The following is a 14,381-nucleotide window of genomic DNA, read 5'->3' as shown; positions in this document are numbered from 1 at the left end:
AAAAATTAAATGCATGATGTATCTTGTTAGAAAGTCCCTGTAAATTTGTATTTTTACAGTAGTTCTTTAATTGCAATGCCAAGATCTGTGGCTATTTTCATGGCAGGATCAAGGTAGGTATAATGGGACATTATGGCATTTTGCAGAGTTTTGACTGTGGCAAAATTGAGGAGTTATACAGAGTCCTTTAATTTAATTCTCCATAGACAATCCAGTATTTTCTTCAGTGATACATTTTGAAAAACTCATTACATACTTTCTAAATAGAAAAGCTGTATTGTGTTTTTAAGAGTATTGCATGTTATTTATACATGCTTGATGGTCATGTTTGTTTTCAAGTGGTCACATGTTGGAGGTTCTTCTCTGTTTTGCAGGAAAGCGTGTGATATGATCTGGTCGTGTCTTGATTTAAAATTGAAGATGAGGGATTGTCTTTCATTTCCTTGTAAACTGATTCTAGTACGTTATTTTAATGCCAGTTTATCAGTCTCTGATAAATCACCCGGATTAAAGATCTGGTATTGCACTCTTTGTCACTTCTTAATGCATGAATTTACATTATATGTAGCCCTAATTATTATTCCCATATTTAAGTGGGGAATCACAAACACTACCAGTACCTATCTAAACGTATGGTGCACCTGCTTTGAAAAAATGTTCATCTTTTGTCCTTTCCCAAGTGCAAACCAAGAAAAAAAAATGTCAGTGTAAAGATTGCAGTTTAAAGTGCAGATCATCTGACTGCATCAAGTCATATGATCTGATATATGAACTGGGAGAGCTTCCTGAACTAAGCAATAAGTCATATGACTTTCTTGTCAAAATAAAAGCATGCATTTAACTAATTCAATTGTTAGACATTTTACTGTCACAGATCAAATTTGCAAAGTTAAAATGTACATTATTTTTAAAGTGCACTTACTGAAGAGTGGAGCTTAATTAAATCAGTTCATTTCACGCAACAACAAGCGTTTGGCCGAATGTATTCTCTGAATCTATCTCACTGACTTTATGTAATATGTAATATATTAAATGGCAAATCAGTGCCAACTAATAGTTGTGCCAGTGGAGATATGGCAATTGAAATGAGCAATTGTGTATTGCCATTTGAACAGATGAATGGTCATTGTAAAGCATTTTACATTAATTTTACACTACACTGAATAATAAATTACTAAAAGTTTGTTTCCATATAAAAGTGAAGAGATGCATACTTGGGTGTGGCTGCACCTCTTGTCAATAAATAAATAAATAAATAAATACAAATAAATACAAATAATCCAGACATGCAAATGTATTTTTCTTTTAATAATACTACATTTATTTTTATACATCTTGTTTGTTATCGGAATCAAATCAGGGCCCACATTAATGAACTTCAGAGCAGAAAACCAGTACCAAACTCTAGTGATGGCATTATTTAGGTTTTTATTTAAACATACAAATAAAAGCAATGTATCAAAAATAATAAATAAATAAATTAGAAGCGCTCAAGGGGTGTCCTAGTAAGTTAGGAGTTCAGAAAATGAAGGCGTCCAGATGCAAAGATGTGTTCCATGCACGCACACACACACACACACACACACACACACACACACACACACACACACACACTTGTCCACTTACACACATTCTCACACTTATTCATACATTCGGGTAATATAGCATTGCCAGGCCACATACAGACAAGCTTTTGGGAAGTGGAAGAAATCCTTCCCCATGTGAATGAAACTGATGAATCAGTGGGCTCTGAAAAAGCAAAAATACTAGCTTTTACCACCTTTCTTAAGAAAGACTTGTTGAAACTAAATGTAATCTGGATGTAATTTCGGAATTAAGGTGTCGGATGTACACCAATGCCCTAAGATTTTCTTAATGATTCACGTGTCCTGATTTTTTTGTGAAAAAAAAAATGTCACTGCAGGAGCCTTGAACGACTTTTATTCTGAAAGAATGAGTTTTAAATTGTGGTTAAGTGTTTCCTGAATCAGATATAAGACACAGGAGTGTTTTCTCCCATACCCTTTGGTTGTGTTTGCAGTTTGGCGGTTTGATTTGGTGTTTGCCAGCACAATGCGGTAAGTTTCCCTTTAAATACCGTGTATTTGTTGTTTGTGAGTGTTGCAGTTGTTTGGTCTCCCATATACACTTTACGACCTTCATTAAGAAACATTGGAGAGTACAATGTTTAAAAACCAAAACAAACAAAGAGCCTTTTCTTATGTAATAAATAATGATTTTTTGAATGACAGGGTGTTGGGTTTCCTCTTGCTGTGCCTGGGGCTTGTGGAGGGAAAGCACCTAGAGCTCGATCAAGCTGTATTGTAAGATATAAGTCTATCTATTAATGTCAAGTCATGTTTAACACTTCTTTGTAGACTTTGAATTGAATGCATTTCGGTAGCTCTGTTATGATTTCTATATATTAGTGTACCAGAAGACTGGCTCCATGCAGGCCGAGTGGCTCCTCGTGAAGAAATGGAACTCACTTTTGCTCTCAAACAGCAGAATGTGGACCGACTTCAGAATCTGCTGCAGCTTGTATCAGACCCGGATTCACAGCAATATGGTACCAAGAGCCATTATTTATAATCCAAGTCTTAAGATTAAAAAGTCACAGTAAGTCACATGCAGCTTTTCTGTTTTTTTTTTTTTTTTTTTTTTTTTTTGCTTTGTTCTGCATAGGAAAGTTTATGACCTTGGAGGAAGTGGCGTCCCTGGTCAGGCCGTCTCAGCTGACCGAGAAAGCCGTGTGGACATGGCTGAAGGGTCATGGGATTCAAAATTGCCACACAGTGCTAACAAGAGACTTCTTGCAGTGCACTATGACTGCTCAGTAAGACCCCCAACCCTCCCCAGATGAAACCCAGTTCGGTCTTACTAAAGGCTGACAATTGAGAAGATTTGTAAAGCATGAATGAATTTCCTTCTATAATAATAATATGCTCAGTGATTTTGTATGGCATGTAAATTAAAACTAATGAATGGCTAAAATAAAAGCTGAAATTGAAGGTATGGGTAGGTTTTTGGTGAGGTGATGCTTATTTAGTGCTTGGGAGCAGTCCGTTTTCCTTTGGACACATGGTTGTTTAGGACTGAGGGCTTGACAAGTGATTACAGATCTTTTTATGCAAACAGAACACAAAATGATAAAAGTGACATGTGGCTGTAGTGTAGGAAGTGGGATAAAATGCTCCAGAATGGTCTGCTGTTGGGAATGAAGCCATCCCCTAAATCCCCTTCTTCCTTCTACCCTGTTCTTTTATTCTTTGTTATTTGTGGGGTAGGACTGAACAGGTTTTCCACTTTCCTCAATGTTAAAATTCTTGTCCATGGTATTTGATGCAATGTTCATGTTAACAATATCAGTAAAACTGATATGTTGTAGAGATTAGGTGTGAAACTGAGCTCTCTCTCTCTCTCGCTCTCTCTCAGGGTGGCTGAAACATTGCTTCCTGGAACTGAGTTTCATCGCTACAAGAAAGGTGATCAGACATTAATGAGGTCGTCTTCTCAGTACTCTGTCCATGAGGATGTGTCTGATCACCTGGACTTTGGTATGTTGATAGTTAGTAATAGTTCATTTGTGATCAAGTGACTCCAGCATTTTTTTATTTATTTTATTTGAATAGTGTTTATTATTGATTGAATATTATATATAAATAATTGTGGAAGTCTTTTGTGTACATTTTAAAGAAAATATTTATAAGCAAGAGAAATTCATGACCTCTCTTATCCAGTGGGTGGCGTCCTTCGTTTTCCAATGGGCAGTAAAGAAATCGGTAAGGCCTGGACAGGGCCTGGGCAGTCGGAAAAGGCTTTTCATTTGGGTGTGACTCCTTCAACAATAAGAGCTCGCTACAACCTCACTGCATCTGATACTGGCCATGCTGCTAACAACAGCCAAGCAGTGGCACAGGTACTCTGTTTACTTTGACAGCAAAGATGAAATCAGTTTTTGTTTAGAAAATGCAGTTCAATAGGGTTTAACATAAAGGGCCTAATTAAGTAATTGGTCATATGATTTTCTTTCCTATAGTTCTTGGAGCAGTATTACCACCCAGCAGACCTGGCGGAGTTCATGAGTATATTCGCAAGAGGTTTCAATCACATGACTGAAGTTGAGCGAGTGGTGGGCACACAGGAAGAAGGAAAAGCAGGCCTGGAAGCCAGCTTAGATGTGGAGTACATCATGAGCACTGGAGCAAACATCTCTACATGGGTCTTCACCAATCCAGGTAACAAGAGATTGGTTATTATAATGATCTGTTTTTTGAATAATGGCCCTATAAAATAGCTATTTCTGGACAGATTCAGACAGACTGCCTAAAACCAAGACACAAAGCTTTCTAACTGACTAAAAATGTGCTCCTGTGTCAATTAATTTTGCAGTCTGGCCGATTTTGTTCTAAATCAACAAAGCAGGAGGTGCATTCTATTCGCTTTGTTCCAGGTCGACATGAAACCCAGGAGCCGTTTCTTCAGTGGATGCTGCTACTTAGCAACATGTCCGCTGTGCCTTGGGTACACACAATCAGTTACGGGGATGATGAGGACAGTCTGTCCACTGCCTATATGAACCGCATCAACGTGGAGTTCATGAAGGCTGGGCTCAGAGGAATCTCTATGCTCTTTGCATCTGGTAGAGAATTTTATAGATTGCTCAGTTTTATAAAATGAGCCTTGGAGGAACTCAATTAAATGCATATAGTCATAATACAATTGGAAAAATGAAATCTTTTCACCAATGTTATTTTGATGCAGGGGACAGTGGCGCTGGCTGTTTGCATTTGGCCAAAGAAAACGTCTTCAGGCCGAGCTTTCCTGCTTCCAGGTGGATAACTTTTTTTTTTTTTTTTTTTAAGTTTAGTTTGTACTTTACTGATTGCTTGGTAGAGGTCAGTTTAGTTGGATTGAGTAACATGAAAATGTTTTGGTTCTTCATGAGACTGATAAATGGAGAACTGCAACAGAATAAAATAAATTTCAGTTCTCCACATATTGCCATAGGGGAAGCATTATTTTATTTATTTATTTATTTTAAGTTGTTGGATTTAAAAGCTTTTGTAATTTTAGGCATGAACTAGTATACATTGACAAAATAGCCTTATTGCAGGTCTTGCAATATACTGTGCATTTTAATAGTACAACAGGATGATAATATAATGTTATGCTAGTTTGGAAAGTTTACCATCACAAACGATGCCACTTGCTGTGTTGTCAAGTTTAACCAGCAGCATAAAAGTAAATCTGGATTGAACAGTCCTTTTTTTTAAAGTATGTGCTTTCCATTCCAAAGTTAAATAAACCATAAGATTTGTTTTGTGTATTTATAATGAGAATGCTAAAGATGGGGTCTCTGCCCTCTCCCATTATTCCCTGTTTGCAGTCCGTATGTAACCACAGTGGGTGGGACGACCTTCAAGAATCCTTTCAAGGTCACCTATGAGGTCACTCATTACATCAGCGGGGGTGGCTTCAGTAATGTCTTTGCAATGCCTGACTATCAGGTAAGCATCCATAAATTGCCTGACATCCTTAGTGAATTTGCTCAAAATGAAAGTGGAAGTACTTTTTATTTTTTATTTTTTTTAAATAGGAAAAAAGTGTTTTATAGCTGTGTAGTCCTATTTATTTATTTATTTGAAATCTGTTCCATATAGGCTCCCATTTTAAAAATTGGTACTAATCTTTTAGTTAGTGCCAAGCCTAACAGAACACCAACTCTAACTGTGTGTGTTTGATTTCTGAAGGTAGACGCAGTGAGCGCATATCTGAAAGGTGCACAGTCGCTTCCTCCTCAGTCCTATTTTAACCACAGTGGAAGAGCCTATCCTGACATGGCAGCCCTTTCGGATAATTACTGGGTCGTTACCAACCTTGTGCCCATACCATGGATATCTGGAACCTCGGTCAGTAAAGAATGTAATGTAGTGCAGTTTTGTTTTATTTATTTATTTTTATTTTTTCCCCCACATTAATTAACAGATTCATACAATTGGATAATCAGCCATGACAATGCAGAAACTTGTACAAATGCAGGTTCAGAGCTTCACTGAATAGCAAACATCTGAATTGAGAAAATGTGATTGTGGTATACTGAATTGCCTTTGTGCTTAATGTAGACTCTGATTGCTCTGATCTAACTAATGCTCACTTACAATCTGCTGGTCCCCTGCGATTTTTGTGCACGTCAGCTTGTCTTTTAAACAAAGTATTTGTGTCTACTGCTGCCACATGATTGGCTGATTAGAAAACTGCTTTAATAAGCAGGGACTTGTGTGAAGAGAGATTTATTCCTCATGACTTGAATTAACTTGAATACAGCCCAAGGAATTGGGTAATAATTCAAACTGTGTGTCTGTTCTAGGCGTCCACTCCAGTGGTAGGAGGAATTCTCTCGCTCATTAATGACCAACGCTTCCTCAAAGGACTTCCTTCTCTGGGCTTCCTCAATCCACGGCTGTATAAACTCAAAGGCACTGGTCTTTTTGATGTAAGAGATCCATAAACTATTTTAGATAAAATACTATTTTTAGAATAAAATCTTTTTCTGACTACTTTTTTTAGTTTTTTTTTTTTTTTTTTTGTGACTTTTTCATATCACTGAATGGAATTTTTTTCAGTTCCTCACAATTTTCGGTCCTCCTTATGCTCTCAGGTAACTGAGGAATGTCACTTGGGTTGTCTGGATGAAAAGGTCGAAGGGCAGGGATTCTGTGCTGCTTCCTCATGGGATCCAGTCACTGGATGGGGAACTCCAAACTACCCTGCTCTACTTGCTGCTCTGATACAGGACTAAAGATTCAGAAAACCAATATGCTTAAAAAGAATCCGCTTTACTTTAATTGTTCTATTCAACAGCAATGAGCGTCGCAGCGCAATTCTGTAAATGTCTATTTTATTGCTTTTTTTTTTTTTTAAATATCTGCTGTATAGCTAAGTAAAGAAATGTCTTCTGTTAATCATATCATATAAATATACTGCACTGGATGTATGAATATCTTCTTGTTTTAAATATGTGGCCTTAAAACCTCTCAGGCCCTTTGACTATTGTGATATTCTGGAAGATTGCACTGAAGAATTTATGTAGTGAAACAGAGCTGGGTTCTCTGTATCGGTAACAGTATTTGATACTGAAAAATATTGTGCCCACTTTTTTTTTTTTTTTTTTTTTTTTATTTTAAATTTAAAAAAAAGCATTTTCCAACAAGCTTTAGAAATTCTGTAGGATTATGATCAGGTTCGAATGGAATGTCAGAATTACAATGTGTACCTCCTTTTTCAGTTACTCTGCTGTGTGAATTACAGTACATCAATTTTTTTTTTTTTTTAAATAAGCAATGTACAATGATTGCAAGTCAAATCACTTTGAATCTTTTGTTACTCATTAAAAACTGAAATTACTTATTGTATTGTCTTTTCCACTTTTTTTTTTTTTCTTGCATTACACAATTTGTATGTCAATTTTAACATCTGGATAGTTTGAACAAATTAATTCACATTGGCAATCCCTTAAAGCATAAGTAGGAATTAGATTTTTGTTAGGTTAAACCCTTAATTGTTTCTTTTCTCAAACATGCTAACTTGATCTGATCAAGCCTGAAAGCACTTATTACTTCCTGCTCCCTCTGATCTTCTGTTCTGACCTCTAGGTGTTGGAATGAAATTCCACTTAATGTCCAAACAGCTGAGTCACTAGCAGTCTCCAAATATCATCTAATGACCTCCCTCTTTCAAGAGAACTTAAATTAGCACGTTCTTCGAGTCTTAAACCGATATTCTTAGTCTGTGACCTAGTATCAGGATGTATTTATTAATAGTCTTTAAACCATTTCTGTAAGCCGTCCTGGATAAGGGCTTCTGTCAAGTGCCATAAAAGTCACTGTAAACCTGTGTAGACATTGTGTACTCACCACTTCTGACTGGAAGAACCACAAAGACTTTCCATTTTGAAGACACGACCATTTTTCCTGAATCATTCGCTAAATATGCAGTTTGCACACAAAGTTATTGGAAGATGTTATCATCTGAGAGATGTTTTGGCCTGTGTTTTTGTGTGTTTGTGTATAAATTCATGCATACATAAATACTCACTATGCACTATTTTGAGAAAATCTATTCCTGAACATTTATGCAGTTATTTAATCAGTTATTTGTGAAAGGAGCACAAATGATTAGAATATATTAGATGCAAGAGCTTTAGAAAACATTCACATCAAACATCAGAATGAAGGGGAAAATGTGATCACTCTCACTTTGATTATGGGATGAGTGTTGATGGCAGATGAGTTGGTTTGAATATTTTAGACTGTTGATTTCCTGGGAATTTCACACTCAAAAACATTCTATAAGCAGAGGCTTTGCAGGGTGAAACATCTTTGTTGCTGAAAGAAGTCACAGAACAATCACACTGCTTTAAGCTGACCAAAATGTGTATATTAACACCTGTAGTAAAGAGTCTAAAAAAAAAAAAGACCACCGCATCAATTTTTAACGTGGATGGGCTACAACAGTCAAGGATCACATTGTTTTATTTGTGTGATCCAAGATCAAGAATCTGGTGCTATCATAAGCACAGGCTCACCAAATCTGGACACCTGAAGATTAGAAAAAGACCAGATTTTCCTCAACTGTCCTTTTTGAGTAAACATGTGCCAATAATGGCCTCAGGTTCTTCTTTCCACCTCAACGAGCAATGCTGAAATGCCTTTTTGCTCACCATGGTGATAAAGAGCTCAAACCAATCAGACCATTGTCTTCTGATCGCTCATATCTATAAGAAATTTCCACCCACAGAACTGTTATTTATACAATATTTCGAATTCCTTTGCACCATACTGTATAAACTCTGGAGAACATTGTGTGAAATTCCAAGATTAGAAGTTTCTAAAATATTAAATCCAACCCATCCGATACCAGCAACCATACCACAGTTAAATTTTTACTTCATTCTGATATTTGTTCAGAAAATTTACTGAACCTCTTGACATGCAGCTGAATGATTATTTACATACTGCTGTCCAATGATTGGTTGATTAGATAACTGCATAAATGCAAACGTTCCTCATAATGTGTGTGGTGAGTATACAAATAATTATCTATAATCATTTCAATTTTAGTATTAGTACAGTTCAGCAATAACATCTTAGTTCAGTATAGAAATCAGTTCTGCATGCAGTGGTGCACATTTTTAAATTGAATAAAACTCCTTTAATAGGTTAAACAGAAATCTAACATTTCTATTATCTACATGATTTTCAAAATATTTTTACACAACAGTCATACAAAATGAGATACCACTGGAGGATACCTCATGACTGGAAAACAAATTTAATAGTATCTCCTTCTTTTTGAAGAAGAGCATTCACATATATCAAATCTCAAGTGGGGGGGGGGAAATAATAATAATAATTAAAGACAAGGCGATTGTCTAAAAAGTGTACAATATGCACACTTAGAAGACAACTAAAAAGCGATCGTGTCTCTTTGTGGACAGGTAACATACACAGATGGAAAGTTTAGACTCTTTGGGCTCCGTAGGAAGAATATCTCGTGTGGTGGATGAAGGTCCAGAAACGCACGTCTTCAAAAGAAGACAACTTCCTGGCAGTAAAGAAAAGTTCAGTCCGGTTGGTACCATAAGAAGTGTCCTAAGGGCTAATTGGGTGTCAGTTGTTCAGTTAAATATTTGTTCTGATAAAACATCAGTAGATACTCTTCTTTTACAAAAAAAAAAAAAAAAAAAAAAAAAAAGAAAAAGAAAAAAAATCTTCTACAAACAACACACAAAGGGTGTTTTAAAGCGTTGGATGGTGCAAGTCCTTATTGTAACGTCTTTCCAGATAGTCCTCACTGGTTGTTCTTGGCTTTAGCGTGTGTCAAAATGTGAGACTTTAGGTTGGTGGACTGAGCAAATTTCTTGTTGCAGCCGTCGAACGGGCACACGTAGGGTCTGTCACCAGTGTGAATGCGCACGTGTGTGCGCAAGTTGAAGTCCAGCGAGAAACGCTTTCCACAGCCTTCGAATGTGCACTGAAACGTACAAAAAAAAAAAAGCTAAGACTTCCTTAATGTTTGTATATTAGAACAAAAAGCTACATTCTTAAGAAAACTATATCTGGTATGTGGTGTGTCCCTGCAATACACTTGTTTACATGGGTTTATTTGTAACACACCAGATTTAACTCCAATGAAAAACATTAATAATTCTCCAACAATCTGAATTTCTGTGCCAATTTAGAGACTATAAGCATATTGTGGTATCCATTTTCAATTCATAGTCCATATTACAATCATACGACTGGACTTTGTATCAATCTCACACGACATGACATTTATCTCACCTGGAAAGGCTTCTCGCCGGTATGAACCAACTGATGTCGCTTGAGTTTGGAACTTTCAACAAATGCTTTTCCACATTCGGCGCACACGTGGACACGTGGGCCGTGTGTGTGCAAATGCTTCCTCATTGCAGAGTTGTCCCTGAACATTTTTGAGCAACCCTGAAAATCAGGTCAAGCAAACAAATAAATGAATGAATCAAGTTCCAAAACTAATAGGCAAGTTGAATCAATATCTCCAAACCGATCTGAACTCAAATACACTGCTGAGGCAATTAACTGAATATGACCATACATATGATATAGAAAAATCATAAAATAATATATTAAACAGCTATACACTACTTGGAATATTTACAGTAGAACACAAAAACAAAAAAAAAATGAATAAAAAGAGATTTAAATGATAGTTTGTGACAAATGACTTACTTTGTGGGGGCAGGCTATTGTTCTTGGTGAATCGTCCTCCTTCATTTTCCGTGGTTTCATCCTGTTAAATATATACAATGTTTTTAAATGTTAGATTACACTATGTAATCGAATTAGTCATTCCTTTGATATGTTTGGAACAAAAACCTCTGCGCTACTGTTTAATTTATGATACAGAATGTTAATATGAAATACGCTCCAAAAATTTATAAACACCTTCTGACCAATCACATCGAAGCAAACAGCGTAACATACTATAGTGGTTAAAGTTCAGTGACCAAATATTATAAAAATATAACAAACTGTTATATCAATGGGTATACATACATATCAGATTTTTTGGTCAACAAAATCACAGATTGCTGCTTTCTATTCTACCACGATTATTCCTTCGATTACCACTTCAGAAAGCATCAGACTGCAGCCACATGTTCACCTTGCAAATTCTGCCAGCTGTTTTGGGTCGGACAAGTCAATGCCTGGGATTCCACCAGGTGGCAGCTTCTTGCCAGTCATGTACTCTGAGTAGTCTGGAGGGGAATTCTCCCCGATGATCTGCTCCTCAACCACGGTCTCATGATCGATGTCCTTCTTATCATCTGCAACAAAGCCAACGGACAAGATTAGACAGAACAAATGAAAGGCCGAGTAGAAACACTGTAAACTGAAAGTCCCTGCTTTGAGAAGAGAGCAGAAGGTGAGACAAGCCCAGAGATAGAGCTATGAGTCCTGACCGTGAAGAGACACATAATAAATGTGACAGGGTCACTGTAACAATCTGATCACTAATGTAAATAAAGCTTGACATACGTGACATGTGACCTATGTGAACAGGTAATATAGATTATCTATTGATTCACATGGCAACAAACAGCTTCTGAACCAAACCAGCACATTTTTAGCAGGACAATTTACTAATGAGGGATTTTTGCTTTCAGTCTTAACATATTAAGATTAGGTTTCAAAGATAAAGAAAATAAATGCAGCGTATTCTGTAGACATAATTGAAATACTCAGCCCAAAAATATAATATTAATAATAAGCAATGGGATACAATGAACGCTTGAAATCCATCACGTTATGCAGCATAACAACCATGTTCGACTGGATACACTCAGACATAACAGCTATAATTCACACTATAGTTCTTATAAAACATTAAATAATCTTCCGTGCGTTTGCATTGTTACAAATAACCGGAGAAAAACAAACAAATTTGCTTTATAGCAATTGTTTTTATGGTAACTCCTCCTTCGTCAAAGCTACCGTGTTTTTAGGGCACGTTCACCCGTATTCCGCCAAATATCACTTTTGTCCTCGGTGACTGGTTACTGCGTCGGTCTTTCTGAGTGAATAAACCAATAAACACACGGGTTTTATATGTGACTGGCGAATCAGGTAGCGGGAGGCGGGACATACGTGAATACGGGTAGGAAACAAAGCAAGCGGGTTCAGTGCGCAGACAGCGCTGTAGAGCTGAAGTGCGCCACTGAGGCCTTTTTTCGAGCCTGCAGCAGAGCGCCTGTCGCCGTCCGCCGCCATCTTTCCCCGGCTACAGAAACGCCATTTTCGGGCGGCCATAATAGTCTGGACGAATATGGCGGCGCCCATCAACACTTAAAACATGGCTTCCCATCAAAACAAACCCATTTCGACCCGGTGCTCGAGACTAAAGTGTGTATTTATCGCTGTAAATCACCGCCTGGTTAAAACTCGCTCGCCTGCTGTGTGTTGAAGAGCTCAGGGCCCACACGAGGCCCTGTTTTCAAACCAAGAACAATGCAACCAGCCAACTTTCCACACATCAAACTTACCCGATGCCCACATAGTAACCGAAAATTCCCCTTCCAGCGTTTTGATCTGCACTTGCTTCTGCTCCCATTTCCGTCCGCTCGCCTCGTTGGCGCCCAAGAAGCCCTTTTTCACCACTTTCTTGCCGCTTCCTTTCTTCAGGCGCCCCGTGCTTTTCCCAGACACAGTCACCAGTGTCTGCTCGATATACTCTTCCTCCGCGGCTGGAACAGGAACAGGGATCAGAATCTGGTCCTCAAAGCCGTCGTTTCCGTGAAGATCGGAGTCGTCGCATCCCACCACCTCCTCCCGGGTCTGGACCAGGATCACCTCTTGGTGGTGGATGTGATTCGGGTCGTCGGAGACCAGTGGCTGCAGCGCGATCATGGACTGATGTTCGTCTTCGTCGTCGTCGTCGTCGTCTCCTCCGACCACCGTGGTCTCGATGGTTTCCACCTCGATTTCATGCAGCTCCACGATCTCTGCAGGCATCTCCGAGCCATCCGTTTCTATATACAATGTCTCCCCAGACGCCATATCGGGTTTTTTTTTGTATATCCAAACGGGACCGTCGAGTAGCTCCACACTCTGTCACTGCGCCGCGCCGCCGCCTCCTACCTACACCCCCTTCCTGACCATACTAACAACACCGACTCCTGGGGTCGCCAGATTCAACATAAACCCTCCTTTACCTTATCGTCCAAAATATACAGCCAGGAAACGTACATGTGCAAAATGTACTAATAAACACTCAATAATAATAATAATAATAATAATAATAATATCATTTAAACTGTACATCAGGACACACAAATCTTTAATATAAATAGACATGAATTGTGGGAATTTGCATTTGCCAATGTTTAGTTTATATAGATGAACTCAAAAATAGTTCAGTGCAGTTAGTTTGTCATCTAAAATGTTTCTAAAATCATACAAAAATAATAATAATAATGATTAATAATGATCGATTAATCAGACTTTTGTATTAATTAATTGATTGATATGTATTAACCCAGCCATTAGGGGGGCACAAGCCAGTGCACTCTTAGTGCCGGTCCCAAGCCCGGGTAAATGGGGAGGGTTGCGTTAGGAAGGGCATCCAGCGTAAAACATGTGCCAAATCAAATATGCGGATCACAAAGGAGAATTTCATACCGGATCGGTCGAGGCCCGGGTTAACAACGACCGCCACAGGTATCGTTAGCCGACAGGGTACCGGTGGAAATTGGGCTACTGTTGGCCGAAGGAGGAGAAGGAGAGGAGGAAGACGTCTACAGAGACGGCAGGAAAAGGAGCAGTGTAGGAGAGTAGAGGTTCGGGTTGGTACTTTAAATGTTGGTGCTATGATGGGTAAAGGGAGAGAGATAGCTGATATGATAGAGAGGAGAAAGGTAGATATGCTGTGTGTTCAGGAGACCAAGTGGAAAGGGAGTAAGGCCAGGAACATTGGAGGTGGATTTAAACTGTTCTATCATGGTGTGGATGGGAAGAGAAATGGTGTAGGGGTGATTCTGAAGGAAGAGTACAGTAAGAGTGTAGTGGAGGTGAAGAGAGTTTCTGATAGGGTGATGATCGTGAAGGTGGAAGTTGAAGGGATGATGATAAATGTCATCAGTGCCTATGCTCCACAAGTTGGCTGTGAGATGGAGGAAAAGGAAAGATTCTGGAGTGAATTAGATGAAGTGGTAGATGGTGTACCTGGGAAAGAACGATTGGTGATTGGGGCAGACTTTAATGGGCATGTAGGTGAAGGGAACAGAGGTGATGAGGAGGTGATGGGTAGGTATGGTTTTAAGGAGAGGAATGTGGAAGGGC

General features: G+C 38.4%; 2 protein-coding genes across 2 annotated transcripts; one reads left to right on the top strand and one right to left on the bottom strand.

Moving 5' to 3' along the window:
- Nucleotides 1-1,967: 1,967 nt before the first annotated feature.
- On the top strand, nt 1,968-7,168 carry tpp1 (tripeptidyl peptidase I). Its single transcript, XM_046856069.1, has 13 exons — nt 1,968-2,078; nt 2,253-2,324; nt 2,430-2,569; nt 2,686-2,836; nt 3,436-3,557; nt 3,741-3,919; nt 4,040-4,238; nt 4,454-4,642; nt 4,765-4,834; nt 5,390-5,510; nt 5,754-5,912; nt 6,371-6,496; nt 6,662-7,168. The coding sequence occupies exons 1-13, from the start codon at nt 2,074-2,076 to the stop codon at nt 6,800-6,802; spliced, it is 1,674 nt and encodes a 557-aa protein (XP_046712025.1). The 5' UTR covers nt 1,968-2,073; the 3' UTR covers nt 6,803-7,168.
- A 2,562-nt stretch (nt 7,169-9,730) lies between these two features.
- yy1a (YY1 transcription factor a) lies at nt 9,731-13,210 on the bottom strand. Its single transcript, XM_046856071.1, has 5 exons — nt 12,587-13,210; nt 11,209-11,371; nt 10,773-10,833; nt 10,347-10,505; nt 9,731-10,035 (listed from the first exon to the last, which is right to left on the bottom strand). Exons 1-5 carry the CDS (start codon nt 13,098-13,100, stop codon nt 9,853-9,855), a joined length of 1,080 nt encoding a protein of 359 aa, XP_046712027.1. The 5' UTR covers nt 13,101-13,210; the 3' UTR covers nt 9,731-9,852.
- Between the last annotated feature and the right edge of the window lie 1,171 nt (nt 13,211-14,381).

The sequence above is a fragment of the Silurus meridionalis genome, chromosome 8 (genome assembly GCF_014805685.1).
Source record: "Silurus meridionalis isolate SWU-2019-XX chromosome 8, ASM1480568v1, whole genome shotgun sequence".
Classification (NCBI taxonomy): Eukaryota; Metazoa; Chordata; class Actinopteri; order Siluriformes; family Siluridae; genus Silurus; species Silurus meridionalis.
The sequence above is the reverse complement of the archived record's forward strand: the minus strand, read 5'-3'. Positions and strand labels throughout refer to the sequence as shown.

Coding starts and splice junctions, on each gene's coding strand:
- tpp1 (XM_046856069.1), top strand. Junction 2,837..3,435: donor CAGTGCACTATGACTGCTCA/GTAAGACCCCCA, acceptor GCTCTCTCTCAG/GGTGGCTGAAACATTGCTTC. Junction 4,239..4,453: donor ATGGGTCTTCACCAATCCAG/GTAACAAGAGAT, acceptor GCTTTGTTCCAG/GTCGACATGAAACCCAGGAG.
- yy1a (XM_046856071.1), bottom strand. CDS start 13,100: ATGGCGTCTGGGGAGACATTGTATATAGAAACGGATGGCTCGGAGATG. Junction 10,834..11,208: donor CAGCTGGCAGAATTTGCAAG/GTGAACATGTGG, acceptor TATATTTAACAG/GATGAAACCACGGAAAATGA. Junction 10,036..10,346: donor CCGGCGAGAAGCCTTTCCAG/GTGAGATAAATG, acceptor TGTACGTTTCAG/TGCACATTCGAAGGCTGTGG.